A 24,269-nucleotide genomic window follows, 5' to 3' on the forward strand; every position below is an offset into this window, starting at 1 on the left:
ATCATTTTACATCTTTTACCGCTCAGTGCAACCAGCGCAGTTAAAGGCAGAGCCCTAGCCATGAGTCCCTTTGAGACAATGCGTTTTTCTTTTACATGGCAGCTATTATCCAGCGCATGGGATTGTAACTTCTAAGATTCATAAAGAGAGTTTTAAAATAACTTTGCTGAAAGGGAATAAAAGAAAGGACGGTCATCTTAATTTACTAGTCATGTGTCATAATTTACTGGGAATAATTTTGTAAGGAGAGTAAAAGCAGCACGTAATACCAAATGACTAAGCAGCATAAAGTATGTTGCCATCCCACCGACAGTAGTGAGCATAGCATCCTGGGAAAGGGGGTGAATGGCCACAAGTGGCCCCCTGACACAGACAGCTGTGTCGCCTCCTCTGAGCTGGTCTACATGACATCCTGTGTTCACACTGAACGAACACAGCAACCGAACATGTATTTAAGAACTATTGTGAACCTCGGTCTTTTGCACTGATTTTCACAGACAGTATAAAATGTGAATATGATATTGTCAGATGAGCCAATGAGGCAACTCGGACACTCATGATGAAAGGTCTGGCCATTAGTCAATATTGTACTTTTTTGCAATTGATTCTTTCAAAATCTATAATAGGTGCAAAAGGGACAAACCTAAGTTTCAGTACAGCTTAGTTAGAAATGAAGCCACAGCATGAACTCCTGAATGATAAGGATCGTGTGTTTGTCCTCTAAGCTGGGCTTCACCTCTGGCTAAATAATCCGGGACTTTGGGTGTCTTAATCCCTGAACTTCAATTTGCTGGTCCTTAAAACGGGATAACAGAAGTACCTGCGTCGGGGATTTGTGAAAATTCAATAATATATGCACATTGCTTAGTACAGACCGTATAGGACTTGTTATAGGGTCCTATTATTATGGGTTCTTTTCCCTAGTAGCTGTTGCAAGAACGTGAGGAGAAGTACTGTGGATACTAAAAATATCTTTTGGAAGATAATTAATGAACATTTATGTTTATTAAAACCTCACTTGGTTCATAGTAGTGCAGACCAATCACATCAGAAGACATTTTTTATTTACTTCTGGTTCATCTGTAGGACACGTTTAATATGATCCTCTCTGAAAATTGATCTTGCCTTTCTGTTTTTCTTTCATCCTTCAGGTTCTAATTATAGCCACCTTTGCCATAACTTTATATTTGGAAAAATACTGGCCAGGGAAAAATGATAAAGTTCTTCCTCATGGTGAATAAACAAGGGCAGACCCGGCTGTCTAAGTACTACGAGCACGTGGACATTCACAAGCGCACCCTTCTGGAAACGGAAGTCATCAAGAGCTGCCTCTCCCGATCCAGCGAACAGGTGAGTTTCCCGCTCTCTCAGCTCTGCCTTCAGCTCAGCAGTGGCGGATCTGTCATTACCGTGTCTCGGGGAGCATCGTTTTCTTTGAACTACATTCTTGCAACAGCTATTAGGGGAAAGAACCAGTGAAATGAAGGCTGAAGCATAGCTCTCCTTACATCCCTTTAAGGAAAATAAAAACAAAGCAAACCAGAAAAAGTCTTGGGTTCATATTTGTCTCAACACAACGTGGAAGTGGCACCTCAAACTTGTTCCTGCTGATAGACATATCTTCTTTTTTTTGTTCATATGAATTCCGCCCTTGGACCTTGTAGGAATACTTGTAACAGCTGGTTTTCTTTAAGCCGAAAGTTGCAGATCAGATGGCCAGTACAGAGGTAAACACTCAAAGACACGCTTTGTGCCAGAGAATGATAATGTGATTCTCATGAATGGTGCAGTTTTTCTCTGCTTATTAGTTTTGTGAATTTGCCACCGATATAATACTGGAACTAGTGATTTTAAAACAAATCTGGTTAGACCTGTCTTCTTTTATTATACAGATAGGAGAAATGGAAGTTAAAAAAGAAAATAAGAAAAGAAACAACAAATCCATTCATTCTGCCAAAATTAAGGTTAAATTAAATCATTAAAATGATTTTAAAATGGGAATTTTTTTTAAACTGAGTTTACGTTTACAAAGAACTTTGATTTGATAATTACTTAATCCAGGCCCTACACTTTGACTCCATTGGAAATCACTGAACAAACTGAGACACAGTCAGAAAGCTTGTTTAAAACACCCATTCGTTTTGCCAGTTCTCCATTTCACTGCCCACATAGAAAGCCTGGCTGTGGGAACCATAAAATATTAAGCTACATCAGTGCTTCAGAAGTTAATAACTTGGAACTGTTTCCCTTGTCTTCTAAATTGATTTTCCATTTGGAACATTCAAGAGTTTTCTTTGAATTACTCCTCTGCCTGCCATGGTACACCTGCTTTGCCTCATTGTCAGAGGAAACAGAAACTATTAAAGAACTATGTTAATAGCCACTTAATTTAAGTAAAGGTAGGCACACTCCAGAAACACTAATGCTTAAATCTTCCTATAATTTTAACTCTATAATTTCCAACACCCCTTTCACTGATAGGTTATTCTTTTTAAATATGTGCTTTTGAATAAATATACTCTTGGATATTTTGAAGCACTCTAAATTATTTTAGACTTTAATAGGAATCCACTGGCGTTTTGTCAAGATCATCCCCAAAGTAGCACAATCTCAGCTTAATTTATATTTTATCCTCAAAGTGCTTTGATACTTTTTAAAAATATGTATATTTTTTATTGATTTCAGAGAGGAAGGGAAAGGAAGAGGGAGAGAGAGATAGAAACATCAATGATGAGGCCTAGCTGTTTTGGCTCAGTGGATAGAGCGTCAGGGTCCCGGATTTGATTCCGGTCAAGGGCACATGTGGGCTCGATGCCTCCCAAGAAGGAGGCAGCCAATCAATAATTCTCATCATTGATGTTTCTATCTCTTTCCCTCTCCCTTCCACTCTGAAATCAATAAAAAATATTTTTCAAAAAAGAAGCATTAATGATCAGCTGCCTCCTACTGGAGATTGAGTCTGCAACCCACACATGTGCCCTGACCCAGGAATTGAACTGTGACCTCCTAATTCATAGGTTGATGCTGAACCACTGAGCCTCACCAGTTGGGCTTAATACTTCTTTTTAATGTCAGAAACTTATGAGAAGCTTTGAAAATGTCCCTCAGTTCATTCAAATAGATTGTGTTTCCTTGAAAGATCCAACAGAGCACAAATCACCCTGGCTCTACAGTTAGCCAAAGATTGCAGAATGATCCTGCACTTATTACCTTTATCCTAATCCTATTTAATAAAATAATAATATGCAAATTAACCATCACTCCACTATACCCACCAGTCAATCAGGAGCGAATATGCAAATAAACCCAACCAAGATGGCTACGGCCACAGAGAGCAGGAGGGAGGCTTGGGTTTCCCCGGCAATGGAGAAAGCCAAGCTTTCCACCTGCCCTTGCCAGCCTAGGCCTCCACTCAATGCTACAAAGTTTCAATGACAGAAGATAGATAAATCCAAACAGAAATGATGGAAACTACGGAGCTGGAAATAGCAGGAGGCTAGGATTGCCGCCCCCCCCCCCCCCCCCCCCATGGTGGAAGCCAAGCTTTCCACACACCTTGGCTGGCTGTAGGCCTCTGATTAAGGCTACAAAGTTTCAATTATAGAAGATACATAAATCTCAACAGAAATGACTGCGGCCATGGAGCAAGCAGGAGGCTTGGCTTTGCTCCAGGCTACAAAGTTTCAGTTGTAGAAGGTAAATAAATCCCAGATACCAGAACCTCTGTTTGGCTCACCAGGGAGCATGGCCGACCTGCAAACCACCACAGGCCTCTCACCCAGGCTGCCTCACACCCCAAGGGAACCCCCACCCTGATCCGGGACACCCTTCAGGGCAAACCAGCTGGCCCCCACCCATGCACCAGGCCTCTAACCTATCTAATAAAAGAGTAATATGCAGATTGACCATCACTCCAACACACAAGATGACTGCCCCCATATAGTCAAAGATCCTGCTCCCATGTGGACACAAGATGGCCATCACAAGATGACCAGCAAGGAAGGGCAGTTGGGAGGGAACCAGGCCTGCAGGGGAGGGCAGTTAAGGGTGACCAGGCCTGCAAGGGAGGGCAGTTTGGGGCAAACAGACTGGCAGGGGAGCAGTTAGGCATCAGTTAGGCTGGCAGGGGAATTGTTAGGGGCTGATCAGGCTGGCAGACAGAAGCAGTTAGGGGCAATCAGGAAGGCAGGCAGGCAAGCATTTGGGAGCCAGCAATTCTGGATTTTGAACCCTGGATTGTGAGAGAGATCCCAGATAGGAGAAGGTGCAGGCTGGGCTGAGGGACACCCCCTCAACCATGCATGATTTTGTACACTAGGCCTCTAGTTTTTTTTTTCTTTTTATTTCTTAAATATATTTTATTGATTTTTTATAGAATGGAAGGGAGAAGGATAGAGAATCAGAAACATCGAGGAGAGAGAAACATTTATCAGCTGCCTCGTGCACACCCCCACTGGGGATGTGCCTGCAACCAAAGTACATGCCCTTGACGGGAATCAAACCTGGGACCTTTCAGTCCACAGGCTGATGCTGTAACCACTGAGCCAAACCGGTTTCGGCCAGGCCTCTAGTTTTAAATAAAAACCTCACCTCCTCCATTTTATAATTTGTCAAGTGGCTTCAATGGAATAAATTCCGTGATCAAAATGTGCAGCTTCAATCTCAGGTGCAACCAGGCAGCCAAGAGCATTTTCAGTGCAAACAGCCGTACAGCTGATGCTCAATCACGTTTGGCCAAGCACACCCGAAGTCCAAGGGCAGCACTGTGCCTTCCGTTAGCTCCCCAGTTCCTTTCCATGCATTGCCATCCCATTATGCTTTGTACGAGACTATAGGAGAGAGAGAAATGGGCAGGGAGTTGTTTTATCCACAAGTCAGTGATAGTATTATAAGCTAGTTATGAATTCATACGAGGCAGTGCTTACAATGAAAGATGTGTCTAGCATTTGCCACACAAAAACCATCTTTATCTTTTCTTTATTTTTTAAAATATATTTTTATTGATTTCAGAGAGGAAGGAAGAGGGAGAGAGATTGAAACATCAATGATGAGAGATAGCCGAAACCGGTTTGGCTCAGTGGTAGAGCGTCGGTCTGCGGACTGAAAGGTCCCAGGTTCAATTCCGGTCAAGGGCTTGTACATTGGTTGCGGGCACATCTCCGGTAGGGGGTGTGCAAGAGGCAGCTGGTCGATGTTTCTCTCTCATCGATGTTTCTGGCTCTCTATCTCTCTCCCTTCCTCTCTGTAAAAAATCAATAAAATATATTTTTTAAAAAAAATGATGAGAGATAATCATTGATTGGCTGCCTCTTGCCTGCCCTCTAACTGGGGATCAAGCTCACAACCCGGGCACGTGCCCTGACCATAATCAAACCAGGAACCCTTCCATCCACAGTCTGGCGCTCTCTCCACTGAGCCAAACCAGCTAGGTCTCAAAAGCCATCTTTAAATGGTTTATAGAAGAGTCTGCATTGATTCTATGGAGCTAGGAAAAAGAAATAGAGGTTTATTTTATTTTTTGGCATCGGTGTCTGCTACATATATTTGGTTCTTCAGTGATGGTTAAATAGTATAAAACTAAATCTTTAATTGTTTTCCAAAAGACCTAGGGGAGGTGAAAAGAAAATGTATGGGTCATTTTCACATTGCAGACAGTTTAAAATGCTGAGTGTTCGGTAGTGTTGCCTGCTGAGTTCCACAGAGAGCCCGCCAAGGAGTAAGGAGCACAGGTGGGAGCCCGTGGGAACACGGAGCCTTTGCTCCAAGACCACCTCCTTCCCTTCCTCCCAGGAGAGATGCTTCCAGTGTCTCCTCAATATTGTGAGGAGAGACCCACAAAGACGTAACATTTTAATGTGTATTTCTAAGGATGTGTTGACAGGTACTCAAATCAGAAGCTAAAAATTATGCAAGCCATTTTGAAGAAATCCACTTCCACCAGAGGAATTAATACGCAATTGTGTTTTGTCTAGTGCTCTTTCGTTGAGTATAAGGATTTTAAGCTGATCTATCGGCAGTATGCAGCCCTGTTCATCGTGGTTGGAGTCAATGACACCGAGGTAAGATAGTAGGAGAGCCTATGGAAGATGCGAGGAAGTTACATAGAAAAACAGTCTGGTTTTTATTCCTCCTTCCATTGACATTTTCTTTCCTACTTGCCACTCTAAGAATTACCTTGGCTCTTTTGCAGGATTTTGGTTTCTATCAGGGCTAGGGAAAGCTGTGTGGAGGAGAAATACCCTGAGTTTTTATTGGATTAGATGAGCAGCTTGTAGAGAAGCACGAAACCACAGAGGCCTTCCTCGACCCAAAGCAATACTGGTGTCCTGCCCTTGCCCCATGGTGCACTCGGGGGCAGTTTAGGCAGTTTAGTGTGATGGCCAATCTATTGTGGCATTAAACATAGGTTGACATATCAGAGGCCCCAGCAAACTGTGAATATGATTCTGTTGTGATTATGTCTCCTGAGATTTAAGTTCACCTTTTCAGAAATGTCAGGCCCACAACAACAGCACCTGTGGCCATGGACTCTCCGAAAGAGTGATCTAAAATACTTTGAAATCTCAGTGTTTTATCTGTGAACAAAACTTGGAGGTAGCTTCCGCATCTTCACAAGTGGAAAAGTGATGGCAAGTGGAAACTGAAAAATTGCTTCAGCCACTTGGTGAAGTCATTGAGTAGAGCTCAGAATTCTGCACTAGACTCGGTCCGGTGTCAGTCCAGCTAGATTCAGTACGGACACTTAAAAAAACCTTAGCAGTTACAGTTTTCTACATTTCTCCTCTTAATAGACTTCTTTTAAACAAGTGAGTTATAAAGCTGTTTTGCATCCTTCCTTTTTTATTTCAGAATGAGATGGCGATTTATGAATTCATCCATAACTTTGTGGAAGTTTTAGATGACTACTTCAGCCGAGTGGTAAGTCTAATGCTTAAAAGGGTTTTCGTCCTCAGGCCAATTTTCCAGAAATGGTTCTATATCAAGAACATGTGTTAATATAGAGCTCTAATATGTAAACGTTAAAATTCAAATGATGGCAGACTTTCTTTACCTTTCCTTCTGGCTCATGCAGAGTGTTCTGAACCTACTAGTAGTTCTTTATAAAGAACCATTTCTACAAGACTAAGAACGTTTTATGTATTTCTCAGTTAAGAGATTTTGCTAGCTAGTTTTCTCTCTCTTTTCTTTCTTGTGCTGCCCCTTGTACAATACAAGGTATATTTTTTAGTCATGGAAATTAAATTAAATTAAACTCTTGCTTTGAAGATCAAAACCAACTCCTCTTAAGGAATACATGAATTCCTTTCCAACAGTTCTACTTAAAAAAACAAAAACTGCTATATTGAAATGTAACTTACATACTATACAATTCACCCTCTTAAATATATAATTTTTAGTATTTATGTTATCTGGTATACAGAGTTGTGCAACCATCACCACAATCAATTTTAGAGTATTATATCACCCCAAAAAGAAGCACAATACTCCTTAGCATTTCCCTCCCACTTATCTGTCTCCACCTGCTCTAAGCCCTAGGTAGTCAGTAATCTATTTTCTGTCTCTATAAGTTTACCTATTCTATAGTTTACCTGTTTTAGACATTTTATATAAATAGATTTGTACCGAGAAGATTAACATGACCCCCACACAATGATGACATGCAAATTCCTGAATAGAATTGTACAATATCTGGTCTTTTGTGACGGGCTTTTTTTTTTTTAACTTAACATTTTCAACATTTATAAGTATTGTAGAATGTATTAGTAATTCTTTCCTTTTTATTGACAAATAATATTTCACTATATGGCTATGCCACATTTTGTTTATCCACTCTTCAGTTGATGGGCATTTGGGTTATTTATGTAAACATTTGTGGACACATTTTGGTGTGGAATCATCTTTTTGGTTCTCTAGGGTATATACTTAGGATTGGAATTGTTGGATCATATAGTAACTCCATGTTTACCATTTGATTGGTGTGGCCACTATGAAAAGCAGTATGGAGGTTCCTCAAAAAATTAAAAATAGAGTTAACATATGATTCAGCAATCCACTTCTGAGCATTTACCTGAAGAAATCCAAAACAGTAATTCAAAAAGATATATGCACCCCTATGTTCATTGCAGCATTTTAACAATAGCCAAGACATGGAAGCAACATACACTGAGTAGCCAGATTATTATGATCTCTGAACACATAATAATCTGGCCACTCAGTGTATGTCCTATATAATAAAAGGCTAATATCCAAATTGTCCCCTCGACCAGGAGTTCGACCAGCAGGCTGGTTGGCCCACCGCCCATGTTCCTTTGGTCAGGCTGGCTGGACCCTACCCGTTGCACAAATTCATGCACTGGGCCTCTAATACACACACACACACACACACACACACACACACACACACACACATTCTCTCTCTCTCTCTGAGTGGCCAAATTATTATGCGTTCAAAGATCATAATAATCTGTTCGCTCAGTGTTAGTGTCCTCTTATAGGTGATTGGATAAAGAAGATGTGGCACATATACACAACGCCATATTACTCAGCCAAAAAAAGAATGAAATCCGCCCAGGGAGTGTTGCTCAGTGATTAAGCATCAGCCTGTGAACCAGATCCTGGTTTGTTTCCTTATCAGGGCACATGCATCCCCAGTGGAGGTTGTGCATCAGTGATTCTCTCTCATCATTGATGTTTCTATCTCTCTCTCCCTATCTCTTCCTCTCTGAAGTCAATAACAATGTATATATTTTTTAAAAATCAGTTGTCCATAAATATAAGTATTTATTTCTGGACTTTCAGTTCTGTTCCAATTATCCTTCTGTTTATCCTTCTGCCAGTACCACATTATCTTCCTGATGTTAGCTTTGTAGTTAGTTTGAAATAGTCTTTTAAAAGAATCAGTAAAGATGTTTTACTCTGTACGTAGGCCTTTCTCTGCCTTGGTTAGACATTCTTGAGAAGTAGAGGTAGCACAGGATGATTTTTAAAAAATATATATATTTTATTGATTTTTTACAGAGAGGAAGGGAGAGGGATAGAGAGCTAGAAACGTCGATGAGAGAGAAACATCGACCAGCTGCCTCTTGCACACGCCCAACCGGGGATGTGCCCGCAACCAATGTACATGCCCTTGATTGGAATCGAACCCGGGACCTTTCAGTCCGCAGACCGACGCTCTACCACTGAGCCAAACCGGTTTCGGCTAGCACAGGATGATTTTTCAAAGTTGTTTTGTTTATTACATTTTGCTTTTATTTTTTTTAAATATATTTTTATTGATTTCAGAGAGGGAGAGGGAGAGATATAGAAACATCAATGATGAGAGAGAATAATTGGTCGGCTGCCTCCTGCACGTCCCATCCTGGGGATCAAGCCTGCAACCCGGGCATGTGCCCTTGACGAATCGATCCGGGACCCTTCAGTCCACAATTCGATGCTCTATCCACTGAACCATACCAGCTAGGGCTCATTCTCCTTTTAAATAAAATTATTAGGACGGAATTGTTTCCAACTTGCTTCTTCCTGAGAGAGTGAGTGAAATCCATAGTTAGTAATACTGAGTGTACTAAAGCCTTCTCAGGCCAAAACTCATGTTAACACGTTATATCTCATTCTAACTCCTGATGCCAGAAGTAGCATTTGGCGGGCTCCTTCAGGGACAGTTATCTGGCCTGTCTTCCCTGCCGGGTGCAGAGGTCTCAGTGCGTGGCTCTTGGACGAGCAGCCTACTGGTAATCATCACCTGGGAACTTGTCAGACAAAACTCTGGACCCACCCCGACTACTGGATTAGAAACTCTGGGTTAAAGTCCAGGAGTTGGTGTTTTAACAAGATTTCAGGTGATTCTGGTGCATGCTTACCTCATGAGGCTTATGACCGGCCATTTCCTGATTCAGATGTTGGAGCTGGGAAGCGGCCTAGTGACTTTCGACACAGTAACGCATCTAACTAGGAGGGGATGGGTGGCCTCCAGAACTGGAGGCGGGCAAGAGGTTGGGCCATTCCGGATGCTGGCTTTGAGGGGACAGAGAGCATTGAGGCTGGCTTTACAATTCATCTTTGAGAGAGTACTGTCAACCAACAGTATCCAAAAGAACTTTTCAGCAGCCATAGAAATGTCTGTGCTTGTGCCATCCATTGCGGTAGGCGCCAGCCACATGTGGCTCTTGGACACTTAAAACATGATTAGTGTGAATGAGGAATTTTAATTTTATTTGGTTTTAATTTAAATCGCCACATGAGGCTAGTGGACAGCGGAACTCTAGCTCCAAAGGACGACTCTCTTAAGACAGGCTGGTCACAAATCAAAGTCTGTGATTCCGGGCTGGCCATGATTAGATTAAAGGAACACCTACCAAGAAGAATATAATTTCCCAAATTGGCAATGTTTTAAACTGGGAGACTAAAGAGTGGGTGCAAGCACTATAATTTCTAAAGGGTTTAAAATGATTATTGTTATATTCAGTAACTGAGCATAAATAGCATGTTGCTGAATTGGCCTGTAATTCTAGGGAGAGTCAGTGACCACATAAGCCACAGAGGTAAAGAGCAGAATTTAATTTGAACCTGGTGATTATACAGGACTTGGAGGACCCAGGCTTGGGATGACAGTAGTAGCAAAAAGAAGAGAAAGAGGAGGGAAAAGAGTACGGTGAGAAAGAAAATAGAAACTGTCCCACTCATGGAGAATGCCTTGTCATCTAAAATTATTTTTAGGTTTCTGAGTTTTGAACATTCTTTCTGGGACTATTTTTAATCTTAGAGTATCCAAATCTTAAATTTGGAGATCAGTCTCATGCTGCTGTCTGGGCTGAAAGAAGCATCTGCGCATCACATTTCAAAACAAAAGGCCAACTCACTCAGCTGTAACAGAGGCGGTTCGCAAAAGCTGAGGAGCAGGGTTGTCAGTGCTGCCTTTGCCAAACTAAGTCCTTTCAAGTATGTATTTGGCTCTTTGCTTATTTTTTCCCTCTATGAATATCTATATTCATTGAAAAAAAATTAAAAATACATACGAGCAAAACAAAGGGGAGAAGATCATCAGTAAGCCCATCACTTATTGGTAAATTTCCTTTCAGGCTCTTTATATATATATATCAGGTAAGGGCCATGGGCAGGGAAACAATTATGTTTATACTAGAGGCCCAGTGCTCGAAATTTGTGAACTTGGGGCGGGCGGGGAGGGGAGTGTCCCTCAGCCCAGCCTGTACCCTCCGCCGTCCAGGAGCCCTCTGGGGATTCCGACTGATGTGGGGGTGGGAGAGGCTCCTGCCGCCACCACTGCGCTCACCAGCCGTGACCCGGCTTCTGGCTGAGCGGCACTCCCCCTGGCGCGCACTGACCACCGGGGGGCAGCTCCTGTGTTGAGCGTCTGCCCCTGCTGGTCAATGCACATCATAGCAACCAGTCGTTCTGCTGTTCGGTCGGTTTGCATATTAGCCTTTTATTATATAGGATATACGGGGTAATTCTGTACATACCATTCATATAACTTGCTTTTTATTCAACAGTATGTCAGTACTTAGGTACCTGCATTGTCATTTCTGGATCTGCTATAATTTTTTTAACTAGCCCCCCCTAATTTTCAATAATTTGCTATTATAAACATTACCCTGAATATCCTATCACACATTGTTGTGCCATTATCTAATTATTTCCTTAAGATAAATTCCCAGGAGTAAAATTGATGGATGAAAGGGTATACACATTATTAAGGTTTTTTTTTTATAAACCTATCAAACTTGCCTATCATCTGTAAAAGTTGAGTTCGTTTATCCCCTCTATGTTCTAAGGATAACTATTCTAGTCTATAAATGCAGCCCCCTTTTTTTAAAATCACAATCCTAAACTCAGGGCCTTTCCGTTCTCACACTTCTGTGCCCATAGCAGCTGCTCCCACTGCTTCCAGGTGTGCGGCCAGGGCAGCCCTAACTCTGCTAAGTGCATTCTGTCCCGATGTCTCATTCTCATGCGTGCACTCTTTTCTCTTCCAGAGCGAATTAGACGTATCCTTTTTCAATGCCGTGAGTCAAGCTTTCCACAGTATTTGGCAAAACACAGGCTAGTCTTTATTAGGTAAGTGCCATGGTCAGAAAAAGGTATGCAGAATCTATCCTAATAGACCAGAATGCTGGTTACCAACGACCAGAACATAACAGCCAGAGGTACGGGAGCTTTGCAGAAACACCCGCCTTTTTTGCAAAGACAGTTCTTAAGGTTTTTGTATATTTCAGACAAGGCAGTTCTGTGGTAGTAGTTACAATAACTGTTATGTATTAATTTAACTTCTTTTAAGTATATAGGATTGACCTTTTTAGAATTTAAATAACACAGGCAGAAGGTGCTTGGTCCTTGTAGAGAGAAAGGATTTTCATGGCTCCCGGTATAAATCTCCGGAAATTTTCCACATGGTCAGAATAAGGTCTTCAGGGATGATAAACCAGAGGGTTAAAGAAATTGCCTGGCTCATATTTATTTCCTTTTATAGCGGAGAATGCTCTCCTTGTCTTCCTTCTCTTCTCCCTTTTATTTTTTCTAAATTTATCTTTATTATTGAAAGTATTACCTATGTCCCTCTTTTTTTCCCATTGACCCCCCTTAATCCCATACCAGCCTTCCTCCCCACCAAGGCCTTCCCCACACTATTGTCTGTGTCCATGGTTATGCATATATTCATATAAGTTCTTTGGTTAATCTCTCCCTCCCTATTCCCCCCACCCCAGCCTTCCCTCTGAGATGCCACAGTCTGTTCCATGCTTCTATATCTCTGGGTCTATTTTGTTCATCAGTTTGTTTTCTTCATTAGATTCTTCTCCCTTTTAAATCAAAAGGCCTCAACCGCAAGCATGATTTGCTTAGAGGCCTGCAGGGCCTGCAGACTTGGGCAGGGGCCCGCCAGGCATGTGTGAGTGCTCTGGAGGGAAGTTGTCTTTCACTTGAAAGCAATAATAAGAGAGTCCTCTGAGAAAACATCAGGCCTGAATCTAACATAGTTACACTAATTATAACCAATAGATATTAATTATGACGTGCTTATGTATATGTTGGTATACATACATTTAGACATGTGTGCCCAGAATCAGGATATTCTGAAGAAATAGACGTTTACCTTTAACTAGTGATAGAAAATGTCATCCTGTTGATAAACTTCATTTGCAGGCTGTATTTGGAAGCCTCTTTAAATTAATTGGGAAAAATCTGCATGCCCTCTAACAGTGAGTGACCTGAATCTAGGGCCCCTTTGACTCAAGGGGACCTGAGACCAGGCTGCATATCAACATGTAACGTTCATTTTAACTAAGCCCTGTAAAGCAATTCAAAGTAAATCTCTTCCTCCTCGTACAGGGGAATAAGAAATTGCCTTTTGCCAAAACCAGTTTGGTTCAGCGGTAGAGCATCGGTCTGCGGACTGAAAGGTCCCAGATTCGATTCCAGTCAAGGGCATGTACCTTGGTTGCAGGCACATCCCCGGCAGGGGGTGTGCAAGAGGCAGCTGGTCGATGTTTCTCTCTCATGGACGTTTCTAGCTCTCTATCCCTCTGTAAAAAATCAATAAAATATATTAAAAAAACAAAAAAAACAAACAAACAAAAAAAAAGAAATTGCCTTTTGACTTCAAGGAAGATAGTGACAGCTGATTGACACTTCCCTGGGAATGCAGACCCCAAGTTCCACTTTGGGTCCTAACGCCAATTAGCGTGTGTTTTGGACAAGTCACACCGCCTCTCTTCTAAAAATGATAGAATTAGACTCGACAAGCTTTAAGTCTCAGCCTTAATATTTGATGTTGCTGTGACTCCAGGTAACTGAGCTGAGTTACCTTACACCCGGAACAGGAGAGGAGAGTCCTACAAGGTTAGGTATTCAGAGAATTAAAGTGAACCAGACGTAACCGGATATGTAGGACAGTTGGCCTAGTTGTGTTGTGTCTTAGGCGTTGATTAAAAGTAGAGATGGGATTGTCTTTGGGTCCCTCTGGTGAATAGCTAAGGTCCATGTAATGAGCTCCAGCATTCTCGTTTGAATTTAATTTCCACACTAAGACACACAACTTGTATCTTTACCCTCACTTTACTTAATTTCATTTTTACCTTCTCTTCCTCTCTGACCTACTTACTTATTTACTGTCCTAAGGAATTACTTAGGCATATCCATCTGACAGATTAAGAATTTTGCATCTTTTAGAGAAGGAAACTAAATCTCTCAAGTGTACGTCTTTGCTCTAGGTATCATTTCATGGGGATCTCCAGTAGTTTGAAAGTGGAGCAGGCTGCAGGCCAAGTAGGGCCTGGGGCACTGTCTTCTATTGAATTTTTTTAAAATATGTTTTTATTAATATTTCAGAGAGAAAGGGAAAGGGAGGGAGAGATAGAAACATCAGTGATGGGAGAGAATCATTAATCTGCTGCCTCCTGCATGCCCCCCACGGGGGATCAAACCTGCAGCCCAGGCGTGTGCCCGGATTGGGAATCGAACCTTGACTTCCTGGTTCATAGGTCGATGCTCAATCACTGAGCCACAGGCCAGGCTAAAAGGGTTTTCACCCTCAGCCATCTGGGGGGAAAAATCAAATTAAAAATCCACAACTCTACTCTGCTCATGGTTCTTTCTAACTATCGAGTGTGCAGGGAGGACCACGGCACCCGTGTCCCACCAGGAAGGCCGGGAGCCTTGCAGAGGTGCGTCCCGGCTCCTGCTCTGAGTAAGCCGGGGACGGCCTCATCGCCACTCTGGTCTCTGACCAGGACCCGCTGGAGCAGTGGGCACTGTGAGGCCTGTTTGTAGCAGGAAAGCTTCCGTAGGCCTTGAAGGGTTGGAAATATGCAAGTGATACCATTACAACCTGGAGCTGGTTCTTCCAGCACTCAGGGCACACAATCTTCATGTGTGCTCAGGCTTAAGGAAGCCTTCCTTGTCAACGCAGAGCAAAGACACAACTTAGGCTCAGTTTTATGCAGCAATAGGAGGATGGAAGTCAGAACCTCAGGGAATTCCCAGAAAGTCCTTTACTTGCAGTCTTTTTCCCCAGAAGCCTTACCACTCTGAAACCTTTTGAGAAGGGGGTGGGGGGAGCAGATTTCCAGAGTCTGCACAATTAGAGTCTGAGAAATAAAATGCACCATTTACATTTCTCCTGAGTATAGGTTTGTTCTACTTCACAGGGCAAGGCAGACAGGATTTTAAAAAGAAACAACGGCCCTGGCTGGCATGGCTCAGTGGCTAGCATGCCAATCTGCATACTGGAGGGTCTCCAGTTTGATTTCTGGTTAAGTTGCAGGTGTGATCCTTGCCCTTGCCCTTGGTCACAACCAATCTATGTTTCTCTCTCACCTCTCTCTGTGTCTCTCTTTGTCTCTCTTTCACTCTCTCTGAAATCAATGGAGGAAATATCCTCACTCCTTGGGTGAGGATTTAAAAGAAAGAAAGAACCTAAGCACAAGAATCAGCACAGAAATTGACTTGTTGAATCCCCTTCTACTAAGTGGAAACTGTAGTAGCCGTGTCTGGTGGGACAGATTGCACCCTTGGGACCAAGCGCACCAATGGCCTGAGTCGCCAACGTGCCATGAGTAAACTCGTGTGTACATTCCACTCCACCCCTGGGTGCAATGCCGCCTCAGCACCCATGAGGCCCCGTTCCTATAAGAAAATTGTGCCCCATTACATACTTTGGTAGACTTAACACTTCAAATTCCATGAATTAAGATGGTTTTTTAGTCAATAAATAAAAATTTTAAAAAATTTTAGAGAGGGTTTTTAGGAACCAACTGATGAGCTTCCCAAAATGTGCTCCACTCTGGAGCCCCAGGTTTGCTGAATTCTTTAGACAACTTGTCATTCAAAGGAGCTATCTCTACCCCCTTCTGCTAAATAGTCAAGGGACGGCACCAGTGCTCGGTGCTGTGGGGAGATGTCCAGTTTCTCAATTCTGCACACCTCCTATAGGTGCAAAGGTCCAGAAAACCTCTAACACCCTTTTGGCATTTGGTACCTCTAACGAGGCTTACAGGCTTGGTTTATGTTAGCCAGAATGGAATGCACCAGCCCTGCCTTCAGACCTGGATAACTGGGGCCTTTTTCCTGGGCCCCAACTCTAGCTCTCTTCAGCAGCATCCCTCTCCTTGGGGTGAGGGTGCTTACCGAGAGCTGTCAGGGCCCCTCCCATCCATTTCTTGACTCTCCTCCCACTACTTGGGCCCCAGGATTGTCTGAGTACCCAGACAGCCCAGAACCGCTGCCAGGGCAGGTGCGGGCCTCTGCCCGACCCGACCCCAGGACTGTGGCAGGAATGATAGCAGCTGGGATAACTGTGGTAACCCACACACTACATGGGGAGAAAAGCAGGGATCAGGCTTAGATACTTATATTCCTGTGTCTCCCAAATATAGGGTACGCCTAGAATCCAGAACGTTTTAATTGAAAAATATCTAAAGAAAAATTGTTAGAACATTCATTATGAGCTGTTTTTATTTTATTTATTTGTTTATTTTATTGATTATTTACAGAGAGGAAGGGAGAGAGATAGAGAGTTAGAAACGTCGATGAGAGATAAACATCGACCAGCTGCCTCCTGCACACCCCCCACTGGGGATGTGCCCACAACCAAGGTACATGCCCTTGACCGGAATCGAACCTGGGACCCTTCAGTCCGCAGACCGATGCGCTACCGCTGAGCCAAACTGGTTTCGGCGATTATGAGCTGTTTTTATCTTTACAAGTCTTTACAGCCCCAAAGCCTGAGCAGTTAATTCCAGAGCCTTACAGCTCATGTGGGTGATGTGAAAGCACCCTGATGCACGCCCTCTTTATCACAGCTGAGGGCAGGGAGCAGGAGGGGCCTCCATCCTCCTTGCACTTGTGAGTCAGGCAGTCACAGGCCAGGGTGCTCCCTGGAGGAACGAATGCACCAGCTCACGGAATTCACGCGCCTCCAAGACTGGCCGTCAGGCCTGATCCCTGCCCGCGTGGGCATCTCGCTCCCTCACTGCCGTCCTAAGATCCCAAACACTCGTGGAAGCCCAGAAACTAGAATAGGGCTTCTCCAAGCAGGACGTGATGTCAGCCTGACCTAAGGAGAAACCACAAAGTACTTGTTCAGCTCGGGGCTGTGGGCATACTGGCGCGATGAACAAAGAACTCCCCCAGCGAGCCCTCTGCACTGAGTAGCAGCGTCTACGTGCACTGGATTTTTGTGTTGTCCAGAAAGTCACCATCGTCAAGTCATGCCAAGAGGATTTCTTTTGGGGTGTGATGGAGCCTGCCTCAGGAATGACTTGATAATATCAGAAAGGAGTCAAGTGGCTCCCTCTCCCTGAAGGATCCTTTTAGTCAGAGGACTTGAGGACTTTAAAGTTGGAAGGAAATTTCAGAATCATCAGGTGAAGACCTCCCATTGTAGATGAAGAGGCTGAGGTCCTGGGAGGTCCTGTGACATGCGTCCCCGTCCACAGAGCACTTCGGGGCACAGCTGGTATTCCGGGTTTCCACGGCGCTCGACTCTGGGGCTACAAATTAGATATAAGATTTTTTTTTAAATTCATAATCATCTGGAGTAGATTATGGCAATCCAGTCACTAGCAAAATATTTTAAAGTGCCTGTCACCATGCTGTCTTGGTGCTTTCAGAGCCTTTTTTTCTGAATGAGGGAAGAAGTTTTAGAGAAACAGTAGTCTGTGGCTGGAGGAGTTGAAGAAAAATCTTGAGGAGAGTATCTGAATGTCTTGATAAGAGCATGCTCTCCAAAAGTGGGGTTCACGTTCAGAGATTGCTAAACATCTCTTCCGTTTGGAAGCATGTGGGTTGAAAACTGGGCTGGGAGGCGTGAGAGCTGCCCCCGGGCCTGAGGGAATGTGTGCAGCCTGTGCCGTGTTCGGAAGGGCAGGCTCTGAGCTGAGGGCCAGCACCCTCCCAGCAGGGTCCCCCAGAGCCGCCACGAGTGGGGAGGAGTCTCGGCATTATGAGCCGTCAGTCCCCAAGAGCCTGCTAGGAAAGGGCCGAGGATGTTCCAGATTGAACGGCTGCCTTCCAGGCTTTCTGGGCTCTCACCAGCCTTAGTCACCTGCTTCTTTTCATTGTGTTGAGTCCATGAGGTGTCATGTCCAACTGCGGCTCTTCCTCCTCAAGTCCCCCTGCCTCCCCCCTCCTCTGTCCCTGCTGCCCGTTCTGTTTGACTCAGGAATAGTGACAGCAAGTCATGAGAAGCAACAGTTAGGTAAAAATACAAGACAAATGACAGGCTTATTTGACTCAGTGCTCACTTTCATTTTTAGGTAATTTTACATAAGTCTACATAAACTGTAAAAAACAAAAACAAAACTATACCTGGATGTTTTGTTGCTCTGAGTAGGAATGAGTCTTTAAGGAAATGTACTTTAAAAATAAAAAGGATGTTTTTCTGTTCTGTGGCCTCATTAATGAGACAATACCAAGCCCGTAAGTGAGCAGAAGACTGTCTTACAGGGAGTGCATCCAGGATGCAGAGCCTTCCGCGGGCAGTGTCTGTACGGACAGTCTGTTCGGTGGCAGTGGCTCTCTGCGGAGTGTGAACACAACGGCCTTTCGTAGGTTATCTGATTTCATGGGAAATTGAAGTATAAATGACGAGAGCAAGTTTTCTCCTATGTTCATGTATGAAAGAACTGTGCTTAGCTAGGAGAGGGGGGAAAGGGGGGAAGATAGAGAGGAAAGAGAGACAGAGGATTAAGCCCAAAGTCTAGTTAGAAATTTCAGTTCTAGGCTGGACTCTGCCTTGGAGTTGTTTCTGAGGGCCCATTGGAATGTATGCTGCTCAGTTTCTCTTAGAAAAGAGTACAGGAGAATTAGACCACCACAGTGGTGTAAAAACACCACGTTGAAAGTGTTTTATGATCCAGAGATCAAAATTCCAATGTACCAACCACAAACAGTTCAGTCCCTTTCATTAAAAAACTGATTTCAAGTGGCAGTAGCATTTGTGGAACCTCAAGATGTTCAACTCCAATCTACATGACATAGAATTCAGAGGCTTCAGGGTTAAGAGAAAATGGGGCTTTACGAATCTGCTCTTTGGGACACGGTTTCCAGCTCATTCTCAGCTCCAACCTTAGGGTGCCTATGAAGGGAAACATGTGTGAAGGAACTTATGTCAGCCAAGTTCAGTGTAGCCGGAAGGTAGGACCTTGAAATCATCATATTTTTTTTAATATATTTTATTGATTTTGTACAGAGAGGAAGGGAGAGAGATAGAGAGTTAGAAACATTGAAGAGAGAGAGAGTCATCGATCAGCTGCCTCTTGCACACCCCCCACTGGGGATATGCCCGCAACCAAGGCACATGCCCTTGACCGGAATCGAACCCGGGACCTTTCAGTCCCCAAGCTGACGCTCTATCCATTGAGCCAAATCGGTTTTGGCTGAAATCATCATATTAATAGACCAGCAGCTTAGGCCTTTCCTGCTTTGTACTATTCCTGTTCTGGTTGAAGTGGGTGCGCCCGTTTTTTACCATGGGCGTGGCATACGGGGTTTTTTTTATTCCTGCTCACCTGGCATTTGGCCCGAATGCCATGACTCTTGGCTTCACCAGTGTGCACAAGTTGCTCATAAACCAAATCAAGATGTGACCAACAGCTAGATAATTTTAAAAGAGTCACGTGATTCTGGGGGGAATCAGCCTTCAGGCTGTTGCCTCACATAGGGTTTAGTCTGTGGTTTCCCTATATAGTGCCAGGAAGCTGCATCATTATTAGCGGTTTGAGCCAGATACTCAGATAGACAGGCAGTCACATGCCTACATACACAATGACCTCACTGAGCAACTCAAATTTCCTGGATGTTGGGAAATTCGGGCCAGTTGAAGAACCTTGTCCTTGCAATGTGAGGATGCCGGTGGTTGATAATGATTCAGCAGTACATTCCAATCTGAATTTCAAAACAATTAGCCAGTTGCTGAGGGGGACATCTGAATTGCTGATCATCTACTTTCCAGAGATGGAGTCTTCAGAGTAGCTTGATCCCTGAACCAATTCAAATAGATTAAAATTAGATCTCCTGGCTCAAAGAAAATTATCTTGGACGAGTTGGCATTCCCAAGGGCACTAAGATTTTCATTACCCTAAGTCAGTGGTTGGCAAACTGCGGCTCGCGAGCCAACCACTGCCCTAAGTGAATACAGCAGGGGGATTCTCCAGGCCGTTTTACATGCAGCCACCTATGCTCCCCAACTGTGCCTTTGTGCCTTACTGTCATTCCTGCCTTGTCTAGCTTGTAAGTTCTGGCTTTGGGGTCTGGTGAGCAGGATTGAGACAAGGGCCTAATATTCCAGTTCCAATTTGGCCCTAGACAAAGCAGTCACCTATATTATTAATAGGTATATCAGAGTAAAAGCTTTTTTTTTTTTTTCCTTTCTTTCTTTTTTCTGGGTCACTTAAGGACAGTTCCCATGGGTTCCTGAAAAACAGTTTATTCTGCTGGTGGACTATTTGCACAGAGCATAATGAGATGTTACGGCAGAGCCTAAGAAACTTAAAAGTCATTCAGAGGGTTGTCTCATTCTCTGTAGATGTACTTCACTAAGCATATACAGTATAGACTGGACATCTGGAATTACTGAAAAAATCAGGTGGTAATGATTCATTTTACAAAGACTATTTAAATATGAATTTCCATAGTGCACTTAATCACTCGTTTGTTGGAAGCTTTGTCCACTTGAAATGATCTGACAGCTGTTGGGTGGTTTTTTTGTGTGTTTGTTTTTAAAAATATATATTTTATTGATTTTTTACAGAGAGGAAGAGAGAGGGATAGAGAGTTAGAAACATCGATGAGAGAGAATCATTGATCAGCTGCCTCTTGCACCCCCCCCACCCCCCCACTCCCCCCCACTGGGGATGTGCCCGCAACCAAAGTACATGCTCATCACCGGAATCGAACCTGGGACCTTTCAGTCTGAAGGCCGACTATCCACTGAGCCAAACCGGTTTTGGCCTGTTGGGTGTTTTAACAGATCAGGATAATGCTTTTTAAATAGAATTTGAAACTTAGAATTCATAAACATTTCAATAATTGTCAGCACCTCATTCCAATTTCACAAAAGTAAAGTTAGGTACTCAAATGAAGGGTCTTCTGGAGGAAGTGTTAGGCTCTTTCCAATTAGGTAAACATCACGTCTAACAATATTTTTTTCTTCCCCCATGCCTTATACTAACTTTCCAGAAGGAAGATCAGTAAGCAAAAGTGACTCTGTAATTCTCAAAAAAGTGTTTTTAGAACTGCCCATTTATAAGAGGTACTGTCTTGAAATTCAGAATTTTTATGTACTTGAGAATTGAGTCTGCATTGCCTTGCCTTCAGCATTCATTTCTCCTAATGGTTATTTTTTCTTCAGCCCTGTGACATAGAAGAGAGCATAAAGGCATTTATTATTGGGTGGAGGTTTGAAGGCTGAATGAGGGCATATACTCAGTAGCCTCAGGCCCCTCCTGAGAACGCTGGAAGCAGAGTAGTGGAGGCCAAACTTTGGACTTCCAGTCCAGCTCTGGCTATTACTATCTATGTGACCTTGGACCATGGCTTTGAGCCTGTTTGCTCCTGTGTAAAATGAGGATAATATTTAACATGTACAACATAGAGTTGTAGAAAAAACTAAAATATGTAAAACAGCCAACACAATGCATGGAGCTTAATGTGTATCCAGTAAAACATGGTTATTACTGCTATGAGCCAACATTCTTCTTGAAGTCAAGTCATGCTCTTGTCAAATGTCACTTGCTGTGTTCTCCAGCCCTCAGTGGATTCCTTCTCCCTCTGGCTAACAGGTGTAGCTGTTCCATTTCTATGGCTGTAGTCCAGTTAGGTGTATCTGAACATAAAATTAACTTCTAATATGGACACCAATTTAAAATTTTATTTCAAGAATTCCATAAAACAAACAAAAAACACCTTCATGCTTAGACTAATTTGCACTGGAAAAATTCCAGGCTGAGTCCTAAGTTATTATTTAATGTTAACATTTTTATAACTCTAAAACTAATTTCCTTAATGTGACTTTAGATAATGTTTAATTTGGATAAAGTACACATCATTTTGGATGAGATGCTATTAAATGGCTGCATTGTAGAAACGAATCGGGCAAGAATTCTTGCCCCTCTACTAATTCTCGATAAGATGTCAGAAAGCTGAGTAACGGGAGGCTCTGCTGGGAACCGTCAACACAAGAAGTGAGAACATGGAATGCCTCAGCACCTGCAGCCCCAAGAATCGGGAGAGCACACTGCACACCGGGCATCTTTCCAGAGACATTTTAAATAGGTGTTTTTCATAGCTCCTGAATGGAAAACAAAGCCGTATTTTAAAGAGATGTTTTCTTTTCTAACCATAAACATTTTTCGCTTGTTTTTTTATTAATAATAAAATGTTGGTTTCTGCTTCCCTTTGCAAATTAAATTCAGGAATAGCACCATGAGGTGGGAAGTATGGCAGCTCTTTATCAGCCAATAAAAGTGTAGAACTGGCAAACACAAGTAGCACTGTCTTCTGAATAAGACTGTCTAACTATGCTGTACTGAAAATACTGTAATTGAAATGTGGAAAAAAAATTTTAAGTCTTAAAAAAAGTCAAAATTTTACTATATTGTGTGTCTAATGAAAACAAAAGAATTAAATTTTATTTGCCAGTTTCTGAAAGTGTGCGATCCTTTTTATAGGCTCTTGGCAATTACAATGCCATCATGTTATTAACTAGAGTATGTTACTACAAAATAATGAACGGTTAAACATTGAAAGCGAGTCCTTACTTCTTGGCACACCTCGGCCCCTGGGCACCCAGCATGCACTGCCCTACTGCCCAAGAGGAAGGGTCAGCTTTGCCAAGAGAGCAACCAAGGAGAGCTCAAAGGGAAATCAGAAAGGTTGTTGGCTAAACCTTCTGCAAAAAGGCGGCAAGAAAGGGTAAATGTGCAGACAAATAGTGCGTATGAAAAGGAAAAGGGAAGAAGAAAAGGGGAAACAAGCCAAAGTGACAAACCTAAAGATCTACCTGCAGAAAACAAACTAAAAATGAGGGGAGTCCAGCCTCATATGAAGCAGGAGAAAAAGAAGCCAAGTATGATTGCCATCATATGCCATGTCTTAACAGTGGTCCCTGTCACCCTTCTTGTGCAACCCAGAGGAATATTTTTGTCAACTACTCGGTAAATGCTAATTTTTCAGTAGTCCGAGAAAGAAACATTGATAAAGGGAATTATGTTTTTTGTTTGTTTCTTTTACTGTAAATGCTTACTTTTTAGAAGTGAAATCATTTGCTGGCTTATTTTTTGGTACAACCAGGAAATAGTGGGATATTGAATATAGTAGACTTTGATTATCTTGGGTGCCAGCTTAACATTCCATAAATAGGGGTAGTTTTTGTATCTTAACAGTACAGAGCACACCAAGTGGCAATTTGGAGTCAGTCACACATTTTCCAAGTCTTGGACATTTTATTTTTACTTTTTAAATATATTTTTATTGATTTTTTACAGAGAGGAAGAGAGAGATATACAGAGTTAGAAACATCAGTGAGAGAGAATCATTGATCAGCTGCCTCTTGCACACCCCCTACCGGGGATGTGCAAGCAAATATGGTACATGCCCTTGACCAGAATCGAACCCAGGACCTTTCAGTCCACAGGCCGACGCTCTATCCACTGAGCCAAACCAGTTTTGGCAAGTCTTGGACATTTTAAATTACTTCTATTTCCATATTGGTAGAATTGTCTCCTAAATTAAACCACTCCTTGATCTTGGCTCTCCCTGTCAGAATTTTGTGCATCTGTAACATCTTTGGTGTGGTAGGCCAGTTTTACTAGTAACTTTGTTAATATGCTGTGAAATAGAAAATTTGATTATGTATATATGATATTAAATTGTGAATTAGTGGGACTCGGATGTAATAGCATATCTACATTTGAAGATATTGGCAATTGATAAAGAAAATTAACCTCTAATTTTTAAACTGGAACATCACTGGAATAATTTTATAAATGAATCACAATTATGAGACTTCATTTTTGGTACACACGTTAAGAATTGTGTACAAATTGAAAAGTCTGCATACTTTTCCTCAAAACAACCAATAAAATCTCAATTATGAAAGAAAAAGAGAACCCTTACAACTATCCTTTATGCCATATTATAAAGGGTTTGTCTTATTAAACTGTAAAAAGTTCATGTTAATTCAAAGTTTAAAAATGGAATTCAAAAGGCTATCTCTGTTCATATTGGCATGAAAGGAGTCCTCCCCCCTCCCTTGT

General features: G+C 42.6%; 1 protein-coding gene and 1 non-coding gene across 6 annotated transcripts in view; both read left to right on the forward strand.

Annotated features, from left to right (window-relative positions):
• Positions 1 to 22,760, forward strand: part of AP4S1 (adaptor related protein complex 4 subunit sigma 1) — a 42,125-nt gene extending 19,365 nt beyond the window's left edge. For 4 of the 5 annotated variants that reach the window (XM_045585197.1, XM_036451034.2, XM_036451014.2 and 1 more), the window contains exons 2-6: positions 1,152 to 1,350; positions 5,973 to 6,059; positions 6,850 to 6,918; positions 11,994 to 12,005; positions 22,030 to 22,760. In XM_045585197.1, coding sequence (XP_045441153.1) covers positions 1,213 to 1,350; positions 5,973 to 6,059; positions 6,850 to 6,918; positions 11,994 to 12,005; positions 22,030 to 22,158 — 435 coding nt within the window. In that variant the 5' untranslated portion in view covers positions 1,152 to 1,212 and the 3' untranslated portion in view covers positions 22,159 to 22,760. Of the gene's footprint in view, positions 1 to 1,151; positions 1,351 to 5,972; positions 6,060 to 6,849; positions 6,919 to 11,993; positions 12,076 to 22,029 lie in introns of all 5 variants that reach the window. The other variant, XM_036451044.2, reaches the window with a different exon arrangement.
• Positions 7,584 to 7,688, forward strand: LOC118710223. The gene has a single exon (XR_004985337.1). It is a non-coding gene; the product is annotated as a U6 spliceosomal RNA (small nuclear RNA).
• Positions 22,761 to 24,269: the final 1,509 nt, after the last annotated feature.

The sequence above is a fragment of the Pipistrellus kuhlii genome, unplaced genomic scaffold (assembly GCF_014108245.1).
Source record: "Pipistrellus kuhlii isolate mPipKuh1 unplaced genomic scaffold, mPipKuh1.p scaffold_m20_p_1, whole genome shotgun sequence".
Classification (NCBI taxonomy): domain Eukaryota; kingdom Metazoa; phylum Chordata; class Mammalia; order Chiroptera; family Vespertilionidae; genus Pipistrellus; species Pipistrellus kuhlii.